General features: G+C 39.2%; 1 protein-coding gene across 9 annotated transcripts in view; it reads left to right on the top strand.

The window, feature by feature from the left end:
• LOC124861348 (poly(rC)-binding protein 3-like) overlaps positions 1 to 27,461 on the top strand; it is a 66,480-nt gene extending 39,019 nt beyond the window's left edge. For 3 of the 9 annotated variants that reach the window (XM_047354987.1, XM_047354986.1, XM_047354984.1), the window contains 12 exons: positions 5,707 to 5,857; positions 5,954 to 5,977; positions 6,067 to 6,099; positions 6,187 to 6,303; positions 10,258 to 10,389; positions 12,229 to 12,357; positions 15,725 to 15,868; positions 18,095 to 18,136; positions 20,927 to 21,005; positions 21,494 to 21,552; positions 23,558 to 23,727; positions 23,842 to 27,461. In XM_047354987.1, coding sequence (XP_047210943.1) covers positions 5,783 to 5,857; positions 5,954 to 5,977; positions 6,067 to 6,099; positions 6,187 to 6,303; positions 10,258 to 10,389; positions 12,229 to 12,357; positions 15,725 to 15,868; positions 18,095 to 18,136; positions 20,927 to 21,005; positions 21,494 to 21,552; positions 23,558 to 23,727; positions 23,842 to 23,896 — 1,059 coding nt within the window. In that variant the 5' untranslated portion in view covers positions 5,707 to 5,782 and the 3' untranslated portion in view covers positions 23,897 to 27,461. Of the gene's footprint in view, positions 1 to 5,703; positions 5,858 to 5,953; positions 5,978 to 6,066; positions 6,100 to 6,186; positions 6,304 to 10,257; positions 10,390 to 12,228; positions 12,358 to 15,724; positions 15,869 to 18,094; positions 18,137 to 20,926; positions 21,006 to 21,493; positions 21,553 to 23,557; positions 23,728 to 23,828 lie in introns of those variants that run through there. The other 6 variants (XM_047354989.1, XM_047354988.1, XM_047354985.1 and 3 more) reach the window with 6 other exon arrangements.
• Positions 27,462 to 27,666: the final 205 nt, after the last annotated feature.

Consider the following 27,666-nt stretch of genomic DNA (forward strand, 5'->3'; position numbering starts at 1 on the left):
TTCTGCACAATAGAAAAAGTCTACATGAGGACCTCAAAAAACAATCGAAAAATAAATCGTCACAAAGATGTTCAATGTGTGTAAATGGTTGAAAAATACAGGGTAAGGAAGAAAATAAGTCTATATCAAGACATCTGTGATGTCTAAAAGTAGTTAAAAAGTACAACGTAAAACAATATTTTTATACTACTGAATAGTAATAAAATGTAAACAAATTAAGTTTTAATTTAGCTGAAACGTAAAAAGGGAAAAGGCGTTTTAGCTACAACATAGTAAAGACATCCACTTGTACGTCTAAAGTGGCATCTACAAGTGGTTCAAAGAGGAAAAGACATTTTTCACAACGTAGAAAAAACGTGTACATGAAACGTCAACGACATCTAAACATACTTGAAAAGTAACTGGTAAAAACAAAATCTACAAATGATGTCATGATGTGCTTATAAAGTAAAAGGTAAAATAATTATATTTACCATGCAGAAAACTTGGTGTAAAGATGTCTTTTATTAGAACAGATGAGGCGATGTAGACGTCTAATGAGGTCTTAACGTGGTAAAATGGAGTTAAAACACCAAAACATGTTTTGTTTTGCTACACTGAGAAATGTCAATCATATGTAAATGTAGTTAAAGAGTGAAAGGTAAAAAAATGTATTTTATTCACAATCAATAAAAAACAAGTAAATGAAAATGTCTATGATGTCTCCAGCCTAGAAAAAGCATGCACTTCAAGTTGTCTAAGATATCAAAATGGAGTTGGAATATAAAGAGTCCTAAAACGTAGAAAAACGTAGATTTACGACGTAGATTTACAACGTAGAAAACATGTTTACAAAAAGATATCTAAAAATGTGTTCATGTGGCTGGAAATGGGTAAAACAATTTCTTTCAACACAGACAAGACATCTATAACATCAATATTAAATGTCTAATGTAGAAAAGACATTTACTCCACATAAAGACGTCTACGTAAAACAGCAGAAATTGTGAGGGTTCACGTCAACTCTAACAACTTAGAAAATCTATTTTTCCTCTATTGGGTGTCAGTTTATGTCTTTTTTTTATTTCAAGTTATAAATATTACATTTTCATAACATGTTGCCTTAAGAACTCTGAAAACCTGTTCATGTGGAATGTAAAAATGTAAAACTGAAATAAAATAGTTGATTTTCTAAGCTAATCGGTTGTCTGTAAAGCAACACCAGCTGTCTGAATCCATCTGCAGACCCAATGACTCATTAGAGTGAGAAGACCTGACCATTAAAGATCAAATTAGGGAGATCTGCTAATCCTGCTGTTTGCATAATCTAAACTGTCAAATTTCTGTGACGTGAGCGTGTTTTGATCAACTCCGAACTTCACATGTTGTCAGGTACAAGTTGTTAACACATGAGAGAGAAATAGAGATTTATTTCAGTTTCCACATGGCAACAGAGCCTGTGATAGACGGACAGCGACTTTGTCTGTTCAGTCAAGGTCAGTCGCTGCAGGAGCTTTTCTGCTCACTCTGAAATAAAGGATCTAATAAAGCAGATGACCGAAGGCAAACAGGAATCATCCATGGATCACTGTTTCCTGTTTGCATTTGGTTTCTTTACTAAAAAAAAGTTTGATCTTTCTCGATTCGAAGCTTTCAGCTACCCATTACACATCTCTCCTGGCTTTTGGAGGAAAGTCATCATGATAAAACAAAAGCAGAGCTGTGCTTTCAATGCGTGCTGCAGCCTTTCAGATTTCTGCGTCCGGTAATCCAGCTGCAGATTAAAACCCCTGCAGCAGACTTCATGTGATCATTCAGATCCATTCTTTTTGAGGGCGGGCTGAGGCGCCCTCTTGTGTTGGCTCTGTTAACTGTGAGTCCTGATTCAGGCAGAAAGAAATGATGCAAAGTCAACGCCAGTGACTGTCCACTGTCTCTACATGCACATCCAGGATGAGTGAATGCTACAAGTCACCGACTGGATGCAATCTGCTGGGTTTCCTTAGATAGAAAAACGTTTTATCCAATTTGAATAAATAACTGAATCTGACTGCACTGTTCACTGGTTAGTTATTAATTGGAATGTATGAACCTGACTAACAGAGCTACAGGGGTTGGACAATGAAACTGAAACACCTGGTTTTAGACCACAATAATTTATTAGTATGGTGTAGGGCCTCCTTTTGCGGACAATACAGCGTCAATTCGTCTTGGGAATGACATATACAAGTCCTGCACAGTGGTCAGAGGGATTTTAAGCCATTCTTCTTGCAGGATAGTGGCCAGGTCACTACGTGATACTGGTGGAGAAAAACGTTTCCTGACTCGCTCCTCCAAAACACCCCAAAGTGGCTCAATAATATTTAGATCTGGTGACTGTGCAGGCCATGGGAGATGTTCAACTTCACTTTCATGTTCATCAAACCAATCTTTCACCAGTCTTGCTGTGTGTATTGGTGCATTGTCATCCTGATACACGGCATCGCCTTCAGGATACAATGTTTGAACCATTGGATGCACATGGTCCTCAAGAATGGTTCGGTAATCCTTGGCAGTGACGCGCCCATCTAGCACAAATATTGGGCCAAGGGAATGCCATGATATGGCAGCCCAAACCATCACTGATCCACCCCCATGCTTCACTCTGGGCATGCAACAGTCTGGGTGGTACGCTTCTTTGGGGCTTCTCCACACCGTACCTCTCCTGGATGTGGGGAAAACAGTAAAGGTGGACTCATCAGAGAACAATACATGTTTCACATTGTCCACAGCCCAAGATATGCGCTCCTTGCACCATTGAAACCGACGTTTGGCATTGGCATGAGTGACCAAAGGTTTGGCTATAGCAGCCCGGCCGTTTATATTGACCCTGTGGAGCTCCTGACGGACAGTTCTGGTGGAAACAGGAGAGTTGAGGTGTCCATTTAATTCTGCCGTGATTTGGGCAGCCGTGGTTTTATGTTTTTTGGATACAATCCGGGTTAGCACCAGAACATCCCTTTCAGACAGCTTCCTCTTGCGTCCACAGTTAATCCTGTTGGATGTGGTTCGTCCTTCTTGGTGGTATGCTGACATTACCCTGGATACCGTGGTTCTTGATACATCACAAAGACTTGCTGTCTTGGTCACAGATGCACCAGCAAGACGTCCACCAACTATTTGTCCTCTTTTGAACTCTGGTATGTCACCCATAATGTTGTGTGCATTTCAATATTTTGAGCAAAACTGTGCTCTTACCCTGCTAATTGAACCTTCACACTCTGCTCTTACTGGTGCAATGTGCAATCAATGAAGACTGGCTACCAGGCTGGTCCAATTTAGCCATGAAACCTCCGACACTAAAATGACAGGTGTTTCAGTTTCATTGTCCAACCCCTGTATATGATTCGATTGAATTGACTAAGCCCATTTTAAAGTTACCCACCTTTCACACAATGCAACAGGAAAACAACACTCTCCAATTATTCTTACCTCTGCCTTCTTCCCTCCCTGTTGGATGGAGTATGGGGGAGTCAGGTTTAGCCTAAACTGGCTCAGTTATGGTTGAGGTGCAAACACACCCTCCATTTCTGCTACGTGTGCGACCCCTTATCTTTTCCAATAGTTATAATCAGTGTGACAGAGAGAGGTTCCCCCAATCCTTGTGGTTTTTAGTATAACACTGGCCACCAGTGGGCTCTAGATGGACACATTTTATAGGTTTATTATTTTGCTTAGTACCCCTACACATAGCCCATTCTAAAATGGCCAAACTCTAACACTCAGTAGTTTAATCTAACCTCCCCAACAACCCTGGACCATTCCAAACCCTTTGTGAAGTGCCTTGAGACGACATGTGTTGTGAATAGCCGCTATATAAATAAAACTGAATTGAATTGAATTGAAAGAGTGAATCCAGGTTCGATACAAATACATACGCTTTTTATTGTAAGACTAGTTTTCTTGTGACTCATTGTGCCATCCTTAAGTGCTTTATTGATACTATTTGTGTCTGCCGATAATAAAAGCTGGTTTGCGTCCTCTTAGAGTTGTAAATCCGACTCTTTTTACTCCTTAATTTTAACAGGAAAGAACATCAGCAACAGAAACTGGCACAAACTTTACATTTTAATCAAGGATTTTCTTCTGAAAGAAAAAAAGGGTTACAATTGTTGCAGCAAACACCTTTCTTGAATAGTATTGCATTATTTGGAACAGAAACTTCCAAAGGTTTCCAAAAATAACCCTTTAAATCAATTTCCGCATCTCTATTAGGTCAGACTCTTAAAGCAAGTAGCTGCACATTGCTAGGCAAGAAAAAATAAATAAAACAAGTGGAAAATTCAAGCATCCAACCAGTTTTATCTTTAAGATTTAGGTTGATGATAATGTGCTAAAACACCAAATTAAATCAAGGTACAGTGCAGTGAGAAATGATTAGCTTTGTTGTCACTTAAATGTTTCAGACCGTCAATTAAATGTTCATATCAGACAGGGATTATTTGAGTACAAAGAAAATGAAGATATCCAAACCTAGCTGGCCCTATGTAAAAAAATATTGCCCTGACCTGTAGAATCAAGAAATCACCTAAACAGAACCTGTCTGACAATATGAAGTAGGCTGAAAGATCTCGGAAAGCAACACACCATGCTCTTAGATCAGACTCTGCCTTTTTCAATCAGGATTTTTCAAAATCAAGAACAAATAAGAAAACAAAGTCATTTACATCAAGAAAGGGTTACAAATCCATTCCTTAGGTTATAGCAATCCAGTTAACACCAATGAGAGCCGTTATCCACCTTGGGACAGTGTTGATGATTCATAAGAAGAGATATCTTTGATGGCCTCCGTGGGAGAGGTTCAAGGCGAAAACCACAGCTGCCCAAAAAGAATATAAAGGCCCATCTAATATTTCCCAAAACATCTTGATTATCCCCATCGAGGCGAGCCAAAAGTGGAACTTTTTGCAAAGTGCGCGTCCCCTTACATCAGGCATAAAACTAACACAGCATTTCAGAAACAGACCATCATACTGGCAGTCACACATGCTGCTTCAGGGCGTGGACCACTTCCCCAAATTGATAAAACCACGACTTCTGCGCTCAAGATGAAAATCCTGAAGCAGAATGTCCGGCTGTCAGTTCATGACCTTAAGCTCAAGCACACTTGAGTTATGCTGTGATCCAATGCACACCAGAAGTTCCACCTCTGAATGGCTCAAAAAAACTAAGCAAAAGATTTAAAGCGGCCTGGTCAAAGTCTGGATTTAGATCTAATTGAGAGGCTATGGGATGACATTAACAGAGTTTTCATGCTTCAAAACCCTCCAATGTGGCTGATTTAAACAATTCTCCAAAGAAAAGTGGGTTTACATCCCTCCACGGTGATGTAAAAGACTCATTGGCAGATTGTGCAAACATTTGCGCGTGGTTGCAGTTTTAAGTACTAAGGCTGGCACAACCAGTTATTAAGTTTGGGGGATGATACACATAGAGTTGGTTTGAATAGCTTTATTCTATTAATAAAGGAAATCATCACTAAAAGCTGCTTCTGTATTGACATAGGTTGTTTTTGTTGGATATTATGATTTGTTTGATGATCTCAAATGGTAATTTTTTGTTAATAGTGCTCCAGGGAGTCCAAAGAAAGGTCCCTAGTTGGTACAAATATGGTCCAACCTGGCTGTTTGGCGAATCGAAACACACTTCAACCATCTTAAATCTCTTCTTCCTTTTTTTGCCCAGCAGCTGACCGGTTGGCAGACTCCACCACCACCTCCTCTCTCACGTGACCACGCCCCTTCCTTTCACTTCCAACCCCAACATGGAACCCATCAAGGTCCAATCAGAAGGTGGCCTGAACGTGACCCTCACCATCAGGCTGCTGATGCACGGAAAGGTACGGACGGCCATTCTAGTTAATCCTCAGGCTTCAAGGTTGATCTTTTAGCAGCATAGATCAAGATTAAACCTGTTTGTTCTTGTTCTCCTGCAGGAGGTGGGAAGCATCATAGGAAAGGTATTTATCACAAGTACAACAATTAGAGCTGTTCAAGTGGGATGTTAGGTGCAGGCAAACATTTAACTGTTGTTCAATCTGCTTTTCAGAAAGGGGAGACCGTGAAGAAAATGCGTGAAGATGTAAGACCTTTTCCTATTATATTCATCAGCCTTTTGTTATATTTTTAAAACAACGCTGCACATTTTCAGCTTTTTTTCTTCATTCAGAGTGGCGCCCGCATCAACATCTCGGAGGGGAACTGTCCCGAGCGGATAGTGACCATCACCGGGCCGACAGACGCCATTTTCAAGGCCTTCGCCATGATCGCCTACAAGTTTGAGGAGGTAAAGCTTTAGCTGGGCTTCCTAATTAGGGACAAAGGAGGAAATGGTCCCATGTGGGTGTAGTTTGGTCTCCATATTGACCAGCAATCGGTATGTATGCAATCTGATTTCCATAGGATGCTGCATCTAACAGAGGGCATAATTGGTGTCATGACCACTCAAGCTATATTGTTAGAGGAAGTTAATAATGTATCCGACAGTTAATTAAAACAGCATAATATAATATATAACAGTATAATAGAAGTCACGTTGTGGTTTTGCATGAGGCCGGGTGAATCAACCGTACCACCACCAATGTCAGACTGCTTGATGTCACATTTCAGGTATAGCAGCCCATTGCTGGTGTACCACATTAAATCCAAATAAGATCCTTTTTTCTGGGCACTTGACCATTTCTGAAATAGAGTATATTATTCTTAATTTTTTCAGTTTACAGGTTAATTTTTTGCTTTTCTTGAGATTGCATCGGCAAAATCTCCATATGTTGGCGGTTTGACAAAACAACTAACGAGGGCCGGATTTAAAAGGATAAATCTGGCGCTCAAGTTTACAGAGGTTGATAGCTAGGCACACACCTCCACTATAGGTTCTCATAAACATGGCGTCCATTCTAGAGATGTCTTTATTCATTCAAAAAGATGACCCAAAACGTAGCAACTATGCCAGGCCTGAAACCAGAACTAAAGGAAGCTAAGGACAAAGATAAATAACCAAGGAAACATAAGAACCTAGAAAGACGATTAACTAAAGTAAACAGAGAAACTAGAGGGAACAAAAGAACACTATAAACAGAGATCTGACTAAAGAAACCAAAAGTGTATACAAAAGTAAACAAAACAATACTGACTGGAAAGGAAACAGAAAATAAACTAACAAGAATGCAAAGGAACAAATACTAAAACATAAATAAACACAAGGATACTAAAAGAGAAATTAAACTAAAGAATCTAAGGAAGACAAAGAACTATAATTACAATAATAATAATAACAATAATAATAATAATAATACCATAACAAGAAATATAAAAGCAACCACAAAAGGAACTAGAAGCGAGGGGAGAGAAAACTACAAATACTAGGAGGCATAGAAGGAAACAAGCAAACAACCATGACTACAAAACCGAACTAAAGTCAAAACACAAACCACAACAAAGTCCAAAAAGTCGCACCACGACACTAATGTTCTCAGGGTCAAGGGGATGGCTTTGGAGATAGGGCTATAAAATTGTTGTTTTCAAATAGATGCACATTGAGTAAATGTACAAAAACTGAATAACATAAGACACTTTAAAGTGATACGGGTTTTTACTCTAGAAACTTTGAAAGACATCCACCTATAAACATAATAACTACCAACAACGTCATCATTTTTGGCTTTTTCAAATGTAATAAACCAAATAATGTAATAAAAGTTTTAGTTTTGGCTTTTTTTGTTGGTCATTCCAGATCTTCTACATCTTTCTTGTTTTTTGGATTGATCCACTTCTTGTACTGCATCATGTTTTGTGGATTCCTATATTTGTATGGCTTTTTGTTGCGGCCTTTACTTTTCTTTTTACATCACATTATGACCATGTTTGTTAATTCACAGCTTTATTTTATTTCATAATTATGAAATTAATTTATTTCTGTCTTCATTGAATGTGCAAGACAAGCCAGATGCTAAAAACAGTAGAAACAGGCATCTGTTAGTGCCTCTAAATGGAAAATTTCAGAATCTGTACAGAATTCAGCCATCAGCACTCAAAAAATCCAAACCTGTAAAGTTCCTGCTGTCCCATAGCTAAATGTTGTGGATCAAAAAAAAAGGACGATACTTTTCTCCTACTGGCTCATTTCCAGACAGAATACAAAACAGGCTCAGTTGTGTTATGTAGGACAGAAATGTGCTGATCTCACCTTCTAGCACCCTCTGAAAGTGGGCCAGTACTCTGCTTTCGTTTGGCCATTGGACCGGTGTCTGAGATTGTCCACAGCGCCGCAGATGAGCCAACCTGCCAACAGATCACTTAGTCTCTGCAGGAAATAGTTTCTGATGACGAAGACAAATAGGAGGAGTATATTTCTGATCTGCCACTGTTGTTCTGAACCAGTAAATTAGTTAGATTTGGATTATTATGATAAATTATAGTCATTAACTACCTTTTATACATTGTTAAAGGATAATTCCAAAACACTGCATAAAAAGACACATAACCATTTTTTCCCTCACTGTCTGACATTAAAGGAGACTACATTTTTCTTGTTTTAGGTCACTTAGGTTTACCAAAATTACTGATTTCACAAATGCCAGAATAATGAAAGAATATATGAAAGAGTTCACATATAATGTAACGTGTCCTGTGAGACATGTCCCGTGGTCTGATGAAAACAACACTGATGGGTTTGACTATAATGACGATTGGTACATTTGAGGGAAAAGTGGGAAGCGTACAAGACTAGCAACAGCATCCCAGCTGTGAAGTGACACCAGTTCTGTCAGGAGGAATGGACCAACATTTCAGCAAACCATTGTAAGAAAATTGTGGAAGGAAACCTAAAACATTTCACCAAAGTCATACAATTTGAAAAACAACTCTTCCAAATACTAAAGAAATGTATGCAAACTTCTGAATTAGACCCAAATATTTCAAAATTCTAGCATTCAGGAAATAGAAATCCTATTGAGTCTGATCTAATTTTGGAAAAAGAGAAATAAAGACTGCATGCTTGTTATACAGTGTACAAAGTAAATGTATACAGTAGTAAACGATAGTACAAGGCTTACTTCTAATATTCAATAATAAGTTTGCCTTTTATTTAATACATCAAAATATTAGAATATTATTATAGGTCAAACAGAAAATAATTTGACAACAAATGATTATCCCTTTAAAGAATTTTATTGGGGGCAACAAATATTAAGGTTTTACAGTGAAACTTAAATGATTTTAGTTACTTTGGCTTCTGATGCCTACAGAGGGATAGTTTACGTAGTTAAAAGCTCCACCAGGGGTTTATTTCTATATCTAAACTTTTCCCACAGCTTCATTTCTAACAGATGTTCATAGTTCAAAAACGAATCGAAAATTTACTATTTTTTTCCAGAATGAATCATATTCTTCAACATCGAAAGATGCCAAGCATAATATATAGTAGAAGCAATAATATTCATGAATGTATATATTTTTTCTCTGCTCATAAAAGATATCCTCATTTGGACAAAAACAATAGAAAAGCTGCACCACCCATGCATTGGGGGCGTGAATGTTGACATTAACAAAATATTAAAATACAGAATAAATTTTTAAGAATATGACTAGTGGTTCTAATTACCTTTTACTCTCAAATATGCCTTGTTTGCTGCCAACCTTACTTCCTGTCCCTAATGACATCACTAGGGGCTTAATTTGCATAAAATGTATGCAGCACCTACCGTACTTTGGCATACCTAGAACCAAATATTTATTTTAGGTAAACTCTTCAGGATGACAAAGTTGAAAGTCCAAAACTGGGAACAATAATTCCTTCAACAAAACAAATGACCAAAAATTGTAGTACAAGCTCTCTTCCTGTCTGTGATGACATCACTACAGGCTGAATTTGCAAAAAATCTACATGGAACCTTAGTTCCCTACAGTCTAGATTCATACACCTTGAACCAAATTGTTCAAAGTTACAAAGTTCATTTCCACAGCTTTGAACATTAATTATTTTCATGTGACTGAGAATGTTCTAGATGTATTCCAAGCATACTTGACTTACTGTTTCTAATGACATTAATTTGGGCTTAATTTGTGAAACAATTTAGCAGAGTCTAGTTCAGCACTCCTTCCACTTTGAGGCAGCCTTTTAATATATTTCTCAGCTGACCAAACACAGCATTTTGGACTTTTTTGAAAGTGGGTTTGAGTGTGGATGCATTGAAAAAAAAACTATTCAGTAAAACATGGCATCACCTCTCCTCCTCTTCAGGATATAATCAACTCCATGAGCAACAGCCCAGCCACCAGTAAGCCACCAGTAACCCTGAGGCTCGTCGTTCCTGCCAGCCAGTGTGGCTCCCTCATCGGCAAAGGCGGTTCCAAAATCAAAGAAATGAGAGAGGTAAGCAGAACGTTTGCTTTCTATATAGTATCTACAGTATATACACTGATCATAAGATTTCCATGTATGTTTTCTAAATACCAGATTAACGGATAATACAATTCCCTTTTAACCTCCTTTTCCTGCATAATCCCAAAGTCACAATGGGGAAACCTTGTACAGGTCCTTCTCAAAATATTAGCATATTGTGATAAAGTTCATTATTTTCCATAATGTCATGATGAAAATTTAACATTCATATATTTTAGATTCATTGCACACTAACTGAAATATTTCAGGTCTTTTATTGTCTTAATACGGATGATTTTGGCATACAGCTCATGAAAACCCAAAATTCCTATCTCACAAAATTAGCATATCATTAAAAGGGTCTCTAAACAAGCTATGAACCTAATCATCTGAATCTACGAGTTAACTCTAAACACCTGCAAAAGATTCCTGAGGTCTTTAAAACTCCCAGCCTGGTTCATCACTCAAAACCCCAATCATGGGTAAGACTGCCGACCTGACTGCTGTCCAGAAGGCCACTATTGACACCCTCAAGCAAGAGGGTAAGACACAGAAAGACATTTCTGAACGAATAGGCTGTTCCCAGAGTGCTGTATCAAGGCACCTCAGTGGGAAGTTTGTGGGAAGGAAAAAGTGTGGCAGAAAACGCTGCACAACAAGAAGAAGTGACCGGACCCTGAGGAAGATTGTGGAGAAGGGCCGATTCCAGACCTTGGGGGACCTGCGGAAGCAATGGACTGAGTCTGGAGTAGAAACATCCAGAGCCACCGTGCACAGGTGTGTGCAGGAAATGGGCTACAGGTGCAACATTCCCCAGGTCAAGCCACTTTTGAACCAGAAACAGCAACAGAAGCGCCTGACCTGGGCTACAGAGAAGCAGCACTGGACTGTTGCTCAGTGGTCCAAAGTACTTTTTTCGGATGAAAGCAAATTCTGCATGTCATTCGGAAATCAAGGTGCCAGAGTCTGGAGGAAGACTGGGGAGAAGGAAATGCCAAAATGCCAGAAGTCCAGTGTCAAGTACCCACAGTCAGTGATGGTCTGGGGTGCTGTGTCAGCTGCTGGTGTTGGTCCACTGTGTTTTATCAAGGGCAGGGTCAATGCAACTAGCTATCAGGAGATTTTGGAGCACTTCATGCTTCCATCTGCTGAAAAGCTTTATGGAGATGAAGATTTAATTTTTCAGCACGACCTGGCACCTGCTCACAGTGCCAAAACCACTGGTAAATGGTTTACTGACCATGGTATCACTGTGCTCAATTGGCCTGCCAACTCTCCTGACCTGAATCCCATAGAGAATCTGTGGGATATTGTGAAGAGAACGTTGAGAGACTCAAGACCCAACACTCTGGATGAGCTAAAGGCCGCTATCGAAGCATCCTGGGCCTCCATAAGACCTCAGCAGTGCCACAGCATGATTGCCTCCATGCCACGCCGCATTGAAGCAGTCATTTCTGTCAAAGGATTCCCGACCAAGTATTGAGTGCATAACTGTACATGATTATTTGAAGGTCGACGTTTTTTGTATTAAAAACACTTTTCTTTTATTGGTCGGATGAAATATGCTAATTTTGTGAGATAGGAATTTTGGGTTTTCATGAGCTGTATGCCAAAATCATCCGTATTAAGACAATAAAAGACCTGAAATATTTCAGTTAGTGTGCAATGAATCTAAAATATATGAATGTTAAATTTTCATCATGACATTATGGAAAATAATGAACTTTATCACAATATGCTAATATTTTGAGAAGGACCTGTATACTTCACTCACTGTGAATATATTTAAAGATGAATCAAGGTCATCTTCTGGTTTTCTGTTTGCACCAGTCCACAGGTGCTCAGGTCCAGGTGGCAGGCGACATGCTGCCCAACTCCACTGAGAGAGCAGTGACCATTTCTGGGGCGCCTGAAGCCATTATCCAGTGTGTCAAACAGATATGTGTGGTGATGCTGGAGGTACAGTGGGGAAGGGAAAGGGAGGGGGGGACACACACTTACAGTATTTACTCAGAGGTCCCAATATGGAAGAAAACTCAACATTATCTTTGGTAAGAAGTCTTGAATTTGAAGTCCTGCTTACCAATTCTAAGAAAAACCAGTGATGGTTTACAGTACATGGATGGTTTACATGGATTTAACACAGAACCTACTAGTTTCTTTAGAATGAGTCCAGACTTGTGTTTAGTAAATATTATCAATGATGTAAGTGACACAACAGTGATTTGTAAGTAAATTTAGGATTTGTTTTTCTTTCTTACTAAGATGGTAGTGGCATCAAAAAGTTCAACATCTGTAGACCTTCCACCAAATGTTTAACTGACCAATCAGAGAGAACAGAGCAAATAGGGACAGAGAGTCTTAAACGGACAATAGCTAAAAGTGGGTTTTAAAACTTGGGTATGTATGTATGGATGGATGAATGGATGGATGGATGGATGGATGGATGGATGGATGGATGGATGGATGGATGGATGGATGGATGGATGGATGGATGGATGGATGGATAGATAGATAGATAGATAGATAGATAGATAGATAGATAGATAGATAGATAGATAGATAGATAGATAGATAGATAGATAGATAGATAGATAGATAGATAGATAGATAGATAGATAGATAGATAGATAGATAGATAGATAGATAGATAGATAGATAGATAGATAGATAGATAGATAGATAGATAGATAGATAGATAGATAGATAGATAGATAGATAGATAGATAGATAGATAGATAGATAGATAGATAGATAGATAGATAGATAGATAGATAGATAGATAGATAGATAGATAGATAGATAGATAGATAGATAGATAGATAGATAGATAGATAGATAGATAGATAGATAGATAGATAGATAGATAGATAGATAGATAGATAGAGTTCCAAAGCACTCACAGATGGCCTAGTCCTCCCAGCTGCAGTCCTTCCCAGCAAAAGTTACAGAAGCTTCCTTTTCCTCCAGACTGCTAATGAACTGTGCATAAGTTAAGCTACTGCTGGCTGACATTTTTGCAGTTGGAGTGTTCAAGTTCGATTGCTGATTGCATTCAAAAAAGTCAAATTATTGAATATATTTGATGATGTCATTTAGCAATGTTTAGGGCAGCCATTAGCAACTTTCCTTACTGGGGACTTGGTAACAGTTAAACTACACTGCTCAAAAAAATAAAGGGAACACTTAAACAACACAATATAACACCAAATAAATAAAACTTCTGTCAAATCAAACTGTCCACTTAGGAAGCAACACTGATTGACAATCAATTTCACATGTTGTTGTTCAAATGGAATAGACAACAGGGGGAAATCTTTGGCGATTAGCAAGACACACTCAATAAAGGAGTGGTTCTGCAAGTGGGGACCACAGACCACTTCTCAGTACCGATGCTTTCTGGCTGATGTTTTGGTCACTTTTGAATGTTGGTGGTGCTTTAACACTCGTGGTAGCATGAGACGGACTCTACAACCCACACAAGTGGCTCAGGTAGTGCAGCTCATCCAGGGTGGCACATCAATGCGAGCTGTGGCAAGAAGGTTTGCTGTGTCTGTCAGCGTAGTGTCCAGAGCCTGGAGGCGCTACCAGGAGACAGGCCAGTACACCAGGAGACGTGGAGGAGGCCGTAGGAGGGCAACAACCCAGCAGCAGGACCGCTACCTCCGTCTTTGTGCAAGGAGGACCAGGAAGAGCACTGCCAGAGCCCTGCACAATGACCTCCAGCAGGCCACAAATGTGCATGTGTCTGCACAAACGGTTAGAAACTGACTCCATGAGGATGGTATGAGGGCCCGACGTCCACAAATGGGGGTTGTGCTCACAGCCCAACACCGTACAGGACGCTTGGCATTTGCCAGAGAACACCAGGATTGGTAAATTCGCCACTGGTGCCCTGTGCTCTTCACAGATGAAAGCAGGTTCACACTGAGCACATGTGACAGACGTGACAGAGTCTGGAGACACCATGGAGAGCGATGTGCTGCCTGCAACATCCTTCAGCATGACCAGTTTGGCAGTGGGTCAGTAATGGTGTGAGGTGGCATTTCTTTGGAGGGCCGCATGGCCCTCCATGTGCTCGCCAGAGGTAGCCTGACTGCCATTAGGTACCGAGATGAGATCCTCAGACCCCTTGTGAGACCATATGCTGGTGCGGTTGGCCCTGGGTTCCTCCTAATGCAGGACAATGCTAGACCTCATGTGGCTGGAGTGTGTCAGCAGTTCCTGCAAGATGAAGACATTGAAGCTATGGACTGGCCCGCCCGTTCCCCAGATCTGAATCCGATTGAGCACATCTGGGACATCATGTCTCGCTCCATCCACCAACGTCACGTTGCACCACAGACTGTCCAGGAGTTGGTGGATGCTTTAGTCCAGGTCTGGGAGGAGATCCTTCAGGAGACCATCGGCCGTCTCATCAGGAACATGCCCAGGTATTGTAAGGAGGTCATACAGGCACATGGAGGTCACACACAATACTGACCCTCATTTTGACTTGTTTTAAGGACATTACATCAAAGTTGGATCAGCCTGTAGTGTGTTTTTCCACTTTAATTTGGTGTGTGACTCCAAATCCAGGCCTCCATTGGTTAATAAATTTGATTTCCATTGATGATTTTTGTGTGATTTTGTTGTCAGCATTTTCAACTTTGTACAGAACAAAGTATTCAATGAGAATATTTCAGTTATTCAGGTCTAGGATGTGTTATTTGAGTGTTCGCTTTATTTTTTTGAGCAGTGCACATCGTATATTTGAAGGGAGTCAAATGAAAAAAACTTCCTTATGAGAACAGCTTTGTTTTTGTCATCCTCAGTATGCATTTAAGCACTCTGAAGTATCTCCAAAATAGAATATTTTACCCATTCCGGATTTCTCTTGATTATTGTTCTCACATGTCAGAGTTCTATGTTGGACCTTCTTGTACCATTAATTTTAACTATCTGCACAGCCAGTTCTCCATTGGGCCTTCATGATGGCACCAGCCATGGATGCTAGGACTTTTGTGACATGACTGTAAGTCTCCAGAATATGGACTGAGAAATACATTTAAAGTGCAGTATATTGAGTCATCATTATCCAGTTGAAAGTGTTTTCCAGGTAAATCCAGGTCTAGTTGTGCACTAAACCACAGTTTGGACATTTTATGTCAGCATGAACGCACAGTGAAGAGCACTTCTGTGTGTCACAGGTTGTCTTCCCCAAGGCACCGTCCCTTCTGGTCTTACTTTATGCAACTTCTGTCTCTCTTCTCTTCTGCTCTAACACTCTCTCCACATCTACCCCCCTGCCTCCCACCCCCACTCTCTCCTCCTTTGCTCTCCTCAGTCCCCACCGAAAGGTGCCACCATCCCCTACCGCCCAAAGCCTGCCTCCACCCCTGTCATTTTTTCAGGTGGCCAGGTAAGAGCAGATCCACTGGGGGCGTCCACAGCCAACCTCAGCCTCTTACTGCAGCACCAGCCACTGCCTGTTAGTGTCGCACCAGGTTTTACTCACTCTTCCTCCCAACCCTCACTCCCCCTTTCCCTGCCCCCAACTAGCATGAAACCATCACCGCTGTTTACTGTCACCCACCAGCCTGAGCCACTCGAACCAGAACTGAGATAAATATCACCAATGCGATGCCAAAGAAGTCAAACGACAACACTTTTCCCACAGATAAAAACATATAATTTGGGGGCGGGGGTGAGGGGGTTGGGTTCGGATTGGATTAACTTGGTAGGGATGATTCTTGGACTCAATGTTCCTTATGTAAAACAAAATAATAAAATTCAAAGAAAAATAAGTGACTGTTACAATTGCATTGTGTATAACTTAAGTTTTTTAAACTCTGATTTGATGATTCTGATCTTTCCTGAAATAAAAACAATTCATGTAAAGTTGCATTCATTTTCATTTGCCACACTCCAGCCCGGTTACTGCCAAACCTTAATCAGGAAATTACTTAAATAAGCCCTGTCTGTCAACATAAGGTGAGAAAAATCATGTATATATTTAGGTCAAGATATAACCCTTTCTTTTCTAAAATCTGTTTTTCCTTTGGCGTCAGCATATGTGGACTTACAGGGGTTGGACAATGAAACTGAAACACCTGGTTTTAGACCACAATAATTTATTAGTATGGTGCAGGGAACTCCTTTTGCGACCAATACAGCGTCAATTCGTCTTGGGAATGACATATACAAGTCCTGCACAGTGGTCAGAGGGATTTTAAGCCATTCTTCTTGCAGGATAGAGGCCAGGTCACTACGTGATACTGGTGGAGGAAAACATTTCCTGACTCACTCCTCCAAAACATCCCAAAGTGGCTCAATAATATTTAGATCTGGTGACTGTGCAGGCCATGGGAGATGTTCAACTTCACTTTCCTGTTCATCAAACCAATTTTTCACCAGTCTTGCTGTGTGTATTGGTGCATTGTCATCCTGATACACGGCACCGCCTTCAGGATACAATGTTTGAACCATTGGATGCACATGGTCCTCAAGAATGATTCGGTAGTCCTTGGCAGTGACGCGCCCATCTAGCACAAGTATTGGGCCAAGGGAATGCCATGATATGGCAAACCATACCATCACTGATCCACCCCCATGCTTCACTCTGGGCATGCAACAGTCTGGGTGGTACGCTTCTTTGGGGCTTCTCCACACCGTAACTCTCCCGGATGTGGGGAAAACAGTAAAGGTGGACTCATCAGAGAACAATACATGTTTCACATTGTCCACAGCCCAAGATTTGCGCTCCTGGCACAATTGAAAGTGACGTTTGGCATTGGCATGAGTGACCAAAGGTTTGGCCATAGCAGCCCGGCCGTGTATATTGACCCTGTGGAGCTCACGATCGGACAGTTCTGGTGGAAACACGAGATTTGAGGTGCACATTTAATTCTGCCGTGATTTGGGCAGCCGTGGTTTTATGTTTTTTGGATACAATCCGGGTTAGCACCCGAACATCCCTTTCAGACAGCTTCCTCTTGCGTCCACAGTTAATCCTGTTGGATGTGGTTCGTCCTTCTTGGTGGTATGCTGACATTACCCTGGATACCGTGACTCTTGATACATCACAAAGACTTGCTGTCTTGGTCACAGATGCGCCAGCAAGACGTGCACCAACAATTTGTCCTCTTTTGAACTCTGGTATGTCACCCATAATGTTGTGTGCATTTCAATATTTTGAGCAAAACTGTGCTCTTACCCTGCTAATTGAACCTTCACACTCTGCTCTTACTGGTGCAATGTGCAATCAATGAAGACTGGCTACCAGGCTGGTCCAATTTAGCCATGAAACCTCCCACACTAAAATTACAGCTGTTTCAGTTTCATTGTCCAACCCCTGTAGTCCTCGCTTTAAAAATAAATCAAAATTAGCTCAGTTCTGGCCTCTGTGGCCCTAAAAGCGCAACACATTGAGTAGGACCAGTCGCATTATTCCTGTCAGGGTTTCTCCTCTGGTTTTCTCCACACTCTCCCAGTCACCGCCCTGCTGTCTGAGTTATTCCTTTTTGATTTAGTTCAACTGGATCTGACTGATGAATAGAAGCAGAACTAATATGAGTCTAGAGCGCATGACTTTTATGTCATATGGCTACAAAAATAATTAAATTAAGCTTTTATTTTGTTCATATTCTTTGCAATTTTTGTGTTTGGTCAGTTAAAAAAACATGATAATAACCAGCTCTTTTCTTCGTGTTTGCAGGCTTACACCATTCAAGGACAGTACGCCATCCCTCATCCAGATGTGAGTGCTAAGCCCAAGAGGCAGCCAACACTGCACTCTCCATCAATCTTTCTCATGCTTTCTATCCACCCTTATTAATATTAGTTGATAATATTAATACTTTTTGTATGGATGTACATTTCCTGTCTTCTATCTTTATAGCTTCTTGGCTACCTGCCTTCTTTTTTACTTTAAAGCGCATGGGGCTTGGCCTGATTTACCAGTGCTAATAAGGATGTGGTATTTGATAAGCTTTATTAAACTATAGTAACACAAGAAAAATGTGTCATAATCAGTCTTTTAATCAAAATTCTGTCTAAAGGATGATTTATGTTCTCCCAATTGAGCAATCCTTATTATATATATACGTATATTTATCTTTATTTACCACTAGAATTATTACACGTCTATCAACGGTTATAAGAAAATCTAACCCAGGACTGGTAGTCAAGATAATCAATAATTAACTTTATTATTAGCAACCCTAAAGTCTATTTTCTAATGGTTTAAGTACATAAAAGAAACACACACTCAAAAAAGGTATTTTACCTTACATCCAGATAGTTCAACTGTGAGCAGCAGTGTGATCAATAAGAAATGGATGTTAAAAATATCTATGCTGATAAGGTTTACAGAGAGGGGTGGGGCTTATATTGGAAAATCTGCCACAATATCCCATCAGAGCATCATTTATTGAAAAGGTCGGGGCTAATAGAACCTGCACACCATTTATTGCCATTTGATCATGGTCCAACAGCAAACGCTTAGCTCTCCATTTAGGAGCAAAACTAATCCCACACCACCATTCCATCATTTCTTCCCAGGGCATCAACTTGGCTACATTAACTGATGGGGCCAAGTTCGACACCTAAATGTGCTAATATTCTACTGTGGTTGGGGTGGGAAGGTTTAAAGTCGAATTCAACAATACTTTAAACATTCCAAAATGAAATAAAATATTGTCATAATTCTCACTATATAAATTCATTCAAAGAGCCATTATATATGGCGACTGCTGTGGCCAGGAAGGATCTAGTATAGTGGTCTGTATTACAGTGAACCTGAAGAACCCTCTGACTACAGGCATTCTGTTGTTGTATTAAAGTCTTTTGAAGAGGATGATAAGGGTTGTCCATTATATTCTTTATTTTCTGAAGCATCCTTCTATGTGCAATCATCGCCAGAGGCTCAAGAGCAGTCCACAGAATAGCACCAGCCTTTTTTATCAGGTTGTTCAGCTTTTTAAGTCATTGGTTTTGATACTTATACTCCAACAAATGATGACAGAAAATATGCAACATCTGTGTGCAACAATGAAACAATCAAGCTTTCTCTAGATGTACAGTATGCTTCACTGTTGTGCTTCCAGTAACTTGTCCAGGTGAACATGGAGGTATTCAACACAAAATGATCCACCAGTTGCAGAGTCATCTGAATATTTCTGCAGATGACAGAACTCTGACATGTACTGGAAGTGTGAAGTGTACAGGATGAAAAGAAAGTGTGTGAGTACAGTCCCCTATGCTGCTGACCACCTGATCAGGCACAAAACACTTCAGTCTTCCACTCTGGAGTGCTTGTTTGAAAGTTTCTTGACAGAAAAGCTGTGGGTCAATGGAGAATTGGAGGTCTGTCTGGCAAGGGGAGGAGAAGATGGTGCTGAACTAAAGATATAAAATTATGTGTTCAGTTCATTGGCTTCATCCAAACTTGCATTAATCTCATCCTCCTCCATTTTCTTCATCCCTAACCATACATCTATAGCAGTATTCTGCTGTAGCTGGCTCTGCTGCTTTTTCCTGTCTACCTCCTTATTGTCTTCAACACTCTCAGTGTTCCTCCCTGAATATTTGTTGTGGTTTAGTAAATGGTCTGAACTTGTATCTATTTTCCTGCTCCTCTTGAAATCTCAGTCTGTTTGTATGGTCTGAGAGCCAAACAGAGAGAGTTGGAAAGTTGGAGATATGGTCCTACAGCCAAATCTCATTGAAACATATAATGCAACATAATCTGGGTGGGTTCTAGTGCTTCAAGTTCATAAATGTTTTTGGGGAGATCGCAAGCTCCTTATTATGATCAATGGAAGATATAGTTTGAACTTTCTCCTTCCCCTTCTCTTTTTCACCTGTTTTACATCCAAGATGTTCCCTCTTCAGCTTATCGGGGATTTAGGATTGCAATATGGGTATTATTTGAGCTTCTGAGATCTTGATCAGCTGCTCACTCTTGTAAACAACCGCCTCGTTGAGAAGGTTACACATCTTACCAGTGGCCAAAAGTAAAAAAATCTAACATTAAAATGTAACATTAAAGGTCCTTCAAGCTACACAGCATCAACAACAAGAGAAATCTTTCAAAAAAGTAATGTTTCTAACCTGAAAAGGTAAAAAATATATACATCACTCAGATTATAACAAAGCTACTGCAACAAGTTGCCAGCTTGTGAGGTACTTCTAAAGAATAGAATAGAACAAAATCTGCTACCATGCAGTCAACGGTGCATTATTAACTGATAAGGGTGGAACTTAATTAATATTAATTGATAATATTCATACTTTTTGTAGAGAATACCCAAATCAGGCCAAGTCCAATGCTCCTTCTATCCAACTTTTTTTGCTCTCTGTCTCTCTTGATTTTTGTCCTTCACCTTTCTGTGTTTTTACTTCTCCTCAGATCCTTTCTTTACTCTTGTAGCACTTCCAGCAGACCTCTATATATTTTTCTGTATGTATGTGTCTGTCTGTGTGCGAGCCGGAGTGGGTTTTTAATGATGACCTCATAGCTCTGCTGTCCTCCTCCTCCCCCCCTCAGCAGTTGAGCAAGCTCCACCAGTTGGCTATGCAGCAAACCCCCTTTACCCCCCTCGGACAGACCACCCCTGCCTTCCCCGGTACGTACCCACCTACACAATGACCCTCTTTACCGAAGATCCTTCTCTCATTTTTACCTGTAGAGAAAAACACTTTATCTTCCTCCTTTTCTCTCTCTCTCTTTCTTCTTTGGCTGTATCTGTCCTATCTCTTTATTCTTGTTCTTCTTGTTGTTCTTTTCCTAATGGTCTTTGTGGTGCACTGCAAATGACATGGCCTGCTGGTGGTCTGCTCTTGTTGATGTTGAGGTTTCTTTCAATGGTCTGGTTCTCCCTTAGTATCTCTTTTGAAATAATACAAACTAATATAGATAGTTTTTGTGACCTATTTGTACTCAAGTCCTCAGGCAATGTATGTATGCAGGCTTTTCATAAGACTAAGCCACGCTTATGTGATGCAATAACTGCGAATAACCTGTAAATAGAGTTCATGACTTGTTCCCTCAACATGCCAAACTATTTTCTGTCCTTTTGCTTCCCCCTTCTCTTTGTCTACTTCCTGTGTTCAGCAGCAGGTCTGGATGCCAGTAACCAGGCCAGTACTCATGAACTCACCATTCCCAATGATGTGAGTACATTCCTCTTAGAGTGCAAAAACCCATCAGTCTATTTTAGTGTAATTTCCATCCAGACACTGATTTAAAAATAGGGTTTTATTTTACATTTGACAATTTAGCAATAGCCTCTGTTTCTTTTGGGCAGCAGAGGTGTTTAAAGATAACATTATTAAAGAAGTTTTTTGTTATTAATGGTCATACTTAATCAACAATTTCATTGATCAGTCACAGTTTTGCTTACAATACTCTAAAACTAACTCTTCTTACTTTTTCACATTTTGTCACATTACAAACACAAACGTCAGTATATTTCAACAGGATATTTTGTGATAGACCAACACAAAGTTGTGCATCATTGTGAATGTGAAGGAAAATGAAAAACATTGTTTTCAAGTGTTGCATTCATATCCAAACCCACTTCGTAGAACTGTGTTTAGCTGGAATTAAGGCTGCTAGCCATTTGGTTTAGGTCTGCACCAGCTTTGCACATTTAGACACTGAAATTTCTGCCCATTCTTTAATGCAAAATAGATCAAGCTCAGTCAGATTGGATGAAGAGTGTCTTGCATCCAATTTCCTATTGGATTTAGGTCTGTACATTAACTGGGCTATTCTGAAACATGATTATGCTTTAATGTAAACCATTCCATTGTAGGTCTGTCTACAGACCCATTAAATAAATTAGAATATTATTGAAAAGTTTATTTATTTCAGTAACACCATCACTAAGTCAAACACATTTTGTAGATGAATTCCACACAGACTGATGTTTTCAAGTCAAGAAAATATGATATTAAAGATTAGAATATTACATCAGACCAATAAAAAAAATTTTGTATAAAGAAATGTGGACTTAATGAAAAGTATGTTTAATACCTGCTTAAAGGTTGTTATTTTCAAAAGGTACTTTTACTTTGACAAACGAGCCACATCAGAATGCATATTCTAATTTATTGACTATGACTGTATATGTTGATATCCTGCTGGAAGGTGAACCTCCACCCAAGTCTCAAGTGTTTTGCTGCCTCTAACAGGTTTTCTGTGCTAGAGCTGGTCAACCCTGACCAGTTTCCCTGTCCTTGCAAACGACAGTCATCTCCATGACATGATGCAGCCACCAAACATTTCACTGTTGGGATGGTATAGCATTTCACAGAACAGATTTTTTATGCCGAAATAAGGTCTCTTTTCCAATCACTTTTCCAGCACCACCACAGTTTTTGGTTTGACTTGCTCCGGCTATTGTGGTCCTTAACATTTTTAAGGCCGCTTTTTTGGGGGGAGCTTTTCCTGGCACTGCGATGTGCAGTAAAATCCATGGCTTGTCATTCTCTCCGCTACCTCGGAGAACATTTTCTCCTGCTGCTGATATACGGCTGACCACACTCATGGCCAATTAGTGAACAGCGGTCTGTTCACGTCTTATTTCCGTCCTGCTCAGCCCTAATGGGACCTGCTGATGGGGAGGTACCAAGAAAGCCAGTACCGGGCCGGAAAAGCTAATAATGGAAATTGTTGAAAAATGGGCTGAGTGGAGCGAAGGTGGTAAAAGTAGAGCACTATGGAAAAAGGGCATTAGATTACACAAAGTTTAACTCAGGCAACTAATGGTCCTGGATTTTTTAGAGATATCAAAGTAAAGGGGAACAAGTGCACAATTTCAAGGTGTTTAATTTGCAAACAGTTTTGAAAACCATGTCTGATTTCACCTTACACGTATGCACAACCTTGTGTTGGCTAAAAAAAATCCTCATAAAATCCCAATGAAAGACAATGAATGTTACAACAGGTGAAAAACCATGTTTTGCAAGGCACTATGAAAATTCACTTCACTTCAGAAGCAAAGTGCAGGCCACCTGAACTAAGTGTATGACCTTATGTGAAAGACTTATTGGACCTCCTGTAGGAAATGTAAAAGTTCAAGAAGGAAGGCTTTCAAAGACTCTGAAGCTCTTCTCCATCAAAATATGTTTCTGTGCTCTAGCCATCCTAATTCCTGCCCCATTTTCTTCCCAGCTAATAGGCTGCATAATCGGACGCCAGGGAACCAAAATCAACGAGATCCGTCAGATGTCTGGGGCGCAGATCAAAATTGCTAACGCCATGGAAGGGTCATCGGAGCGCCAGATCACCATCACAGGGACCCCCGCCAACATCAGCCTGGCTCAGTACCTCATTAATGCAAGGTTGGGGAGTTCAGAAGCCGTTGCATGTTCAAGTGAAACAACTGAATGTTAAAAGTTTCTACTTTGTTTTTCATTTTTGATCAAACAACGGATCTAACTAGCATCGCCCTTTAGGTTCAGAGATGTGGCTGCCATGTGGAATGACCCATCATCCATGACCACATCCTGAGATCCCTGACTGGCTCCTCCGTTTGGCCCTTTCCAATGACCGACTACCGCAGACAACCCTAATGAAGCCCCTCGGACTCTGGCTCTGGCTCTCCGAAAAACCTTGACCACCTCACCAACCTGGATGACTCTACAACAGGGAGGGTTTGGTGCTCGCTTTTATTTCAGAGAGCCAAATTTAATCAAAGATTTTAAAAAATCATACGAAAAACTCTCTGTTGATTAGTTTTTTTTAGAGAACTGTTAAAGCATGTTGAATGTTTATTAGGAAAACACTTATGTTCCTTTTTTTTTCTTCGTCTATTGCTTTTTCTAAATACTATCTGTCAGTGCTGCGTCATAGAACAACATTTAAAAGTACTAGCAAAAGACTGGAGATTTTTGTAGAACGTAGGTATTTGTATATTACAAAACAGCTGCTCAGTGATGCTATCGGCAGAGTGTGTGGTGGGATGTAGCCAAATGGTTAAATTTTGATGAAATAATTTCTCATGTAAAAAAAAACATTTGGACTGTTCCTTGTCTAATCTCTGCCCAAGACTCTTTGCTGCATCACATGACCCTTTGAAGCCAATGGTATCACTCCTCCAGCCTCCCTTCTCATGTTAATTTCCTCTATTTACAAAATTGCTTATATTGCATGTGTTCAGTGTTGTGTTGTTGGGTATTGAGTAAAAAACCTGCTCTGTGTTTGCGCTTCTTCAGATGTTACTAATATATCTTTGTGCCCCTGTTTCTTTTCCGCAAACTTTTTCAGCATTTTTGGCCGTTCACGTCCAGTCCTACTCCCTGCCCAGACAGAAAGACTTTCCAACATAGCCTCCTTTCAAAACCGATTAATAGTATATATTGTAGATGCATGGATGGAAATTAGTAAAAATCAGTGACTTGAACACTGACGGAAATTTTAAATGATTGTTTACTAACTTATTATTATGTATTTGTTTTGTACAAGAACTATTGTGACTTAACACATTAGTCGACTACGCGCGCTCATGCAATAGACTATTCAACACTTTACTCTGGACTGCCTCTAATGTGGGAGGATTAGTTGGACTTCAAATCCAGGTGTTCGTCCAAATGTTTTGGCTTTTTCGGTCAAGTCCAAAGACGCCTAAGCGTTTGGACAAAGCCTAATGGTACTTTTGGGGCCAAGGAATGTTCAGGGGTTCATTGGGGGGAACCCACAGGGCCTGGGCGGACGTGACCACTCAGTCTCTTTTTCACGATTGTTCATCTCGTCATGTTTTGTCATCATCACGCAGTTGATTTGACGCTTTAGTTTTGAATGTCTTTTCATTGTCATAACCATGTCAGCAACTTAATTGTTTTTTGTAAAGGACAAGTTGGATGACAATTCCTGCTTTGCTTGTTTTTCGTAAAGCCAGGATTTTATTTATTTATCTATGGTTTTGTGATGCACATATTTTTTGTTTGCTAATCATGATGCTTAAGCTAAGTTGGTTTTGCTGTATTGTACTTAATATGAGAAGGAGGTGTGGGTGATATTTGGTAAAGTAATTCAACTATCCACTGAAAATGCTACTGGTTTAGGATCCTCTACAGATATTGAACAGCTTGGTCATCTCCTTTATGAGCGTCAGCTAAGCTCAGTTCAGTTTTGAACAATTCTTGAATGTTGTTGTTGAATCACATTAAGTATAATCCAACACCCTTGTTTTGCATAAATTTACTCCTACATACACCAAACTTTTGTTTTATGTCTAATAGTAATTTATTCAAAAACCATTTGACATTTTGGGAACAATGTTCTTAAATATTTTTGGACACATAAATTACTGCTAGCTTTCAGCTAAATTAGAAAAATGCTGGAAATAACAAAAGATTCTGTTACACTCACAAGCACCTAAAATATATTAATTTATATCTAATTTCTTCTGTATGCAAATTTTTTAGATTGGTTTTAACTCTTTGTAAAAAGTTTTTTAACTAATCAAGCACCAAACTAAAAATAGAAAACTGTCTAAAGTAATGTGAATGTTTGTTAAGAATCTAGATTTAAATCCAGAAAAAGGTCGTTTTTGATTTTCTACAAGTTGTTTGGTGAATATCTTTAAATAAATTAACAGCACATTGAATATCACTAGCTTTCTTAATTAACATTTGTGCTTAATGGATGACCATAACAGTTAGCATTAGTGGTTAGCTTCAAGTTTGCTGCACTTATATTTAGAAAAATTCTAAAATTAAATCCAAGTCACTCCTGATAGTTTACAAGTTGACACATTTTGTGAATTTGCTAAACTAATTACGCTACAAAATTAAGCTAAAGCTAGAAAAGTCTACATTTTAACGCTGAAAGTCAGTCTTCTTTTCTATTTGAATCACATTAAATAATAATGTTTCTAAAGTAATATAAATGCTTCGGAAAAATATGCTGCTGTTGGCTTGGCTAAGCTTAGCTATCTTGATTAAAACCCAGAAAAGTCTAAATTCAAATACAGAATGTTAGTCTTTATGTTTTACAAGTTTTGTATTTTACTGAATATGTTTAATTAACTATCAGATAACTATTAATAAATATAATATGGCATACTAGCTGGCATTGGCTGAGCTAAGCTAAGTTAGCAGACAGCTAATAGTAATGTCCAGTTCTAAACAAGATCATTTTTCAAACTGTCTTTTCCTTTAAATCTTTGGCGCTTTGATAACTGAAATGTAATTATGTAAATGGACCAAATGCTGTTTCAATATACTGAAGTCAATGATTATTCTGCAATAACTCTTATTTTTTGATGTATAATGAAGTAGTTGTGGTAGCTTTGAATGGGTTTGTGTTTCTTTTTATTTTTTGTTGTAATTGCTTGTATTAAGTGGGAATGTTTGTCAAATCTAAAAAGAAAAAGAAATGATGTTTTTTGGACAGTATGCTAATACCAGACAGGGAATTCTTTCTGCATTACCCGTAAACTGTACCGACAGAGAATACCCTAGCAGCTAATGTGGCTTTTTTACAACAATTTTCAGTGCATGTGTATGATCGAAATACTTGCTTTAATAATCAGTATTGACCAGCTGTTTCTAGCACAGTTGAGTGTGCATTAAAAAATTGGTTTTGTTGTATCGTTTGAAACTGATTAAGTTGTAAGTAATGAAAGTGTGAGTTCAACAACATCAATATTCATGTGTTACACAGTGTTTGAAAACTATATTTACATTTGTGTATATGCCTGAGTATGCGACAACTTTGAAACAAACTGCAACTAATGCAATAATAGGGTACAATGTGCAATTATTTAGACAGTTATTTCCTTATTAGCTTGGTAGATACAGAAGAGCTGTGTAGCTTGTTGAAATGGCTTTTATTTTATCAACGTTCAGAATGGCCGCAACAGCTGGAAAAAAAAGAATGATCCGATTTCTTTGTTAGTTTTGTTCATGTGTATTGCAGTTTTAGGGGGGTGATGGGACTTTGTAACTATTTTCAATTGATTTATTTGCTATGTGCAGATCTATATTAGTTGTGAGTAATTACATAGGTTTTAATTTAAAAGTGTTGGTAACTATAAAAATCAAATAAAGTTTCATTTTTTTTCCTTCTGTGACTGCATTTGCTATGTTTTTTTTTTTATTAAAAATGCTAATAAATCTAATCGGAAGCTATTGATAAGATAAAATGTTAACTATTACTAATGGGGTATTTATTCATTTGAATCAGCTAGGTAAAAATAATTCAAAACATCATTTGAACTTGTGGAAACAAAAATCTCCCCTGATGTAGTTAGGTTATTATCATAAATTAGAAGTTAA

Source organism: Girardinichthys multiradiatus, chromosome 24, assembly GCF_021462225.1.
Source record: "Girardinichthys multiradiatus isolate DD_20200921_A chromosome 24, DD_fGirMul_XY1, whole genome shotgun sequence".
NCBI lineage: Eukaryota > Metazoa > Chordata > Actinopteri > Cyprinodontiformes > Goodeidae > Girardinichthys > Girardinichthys multiradiatus.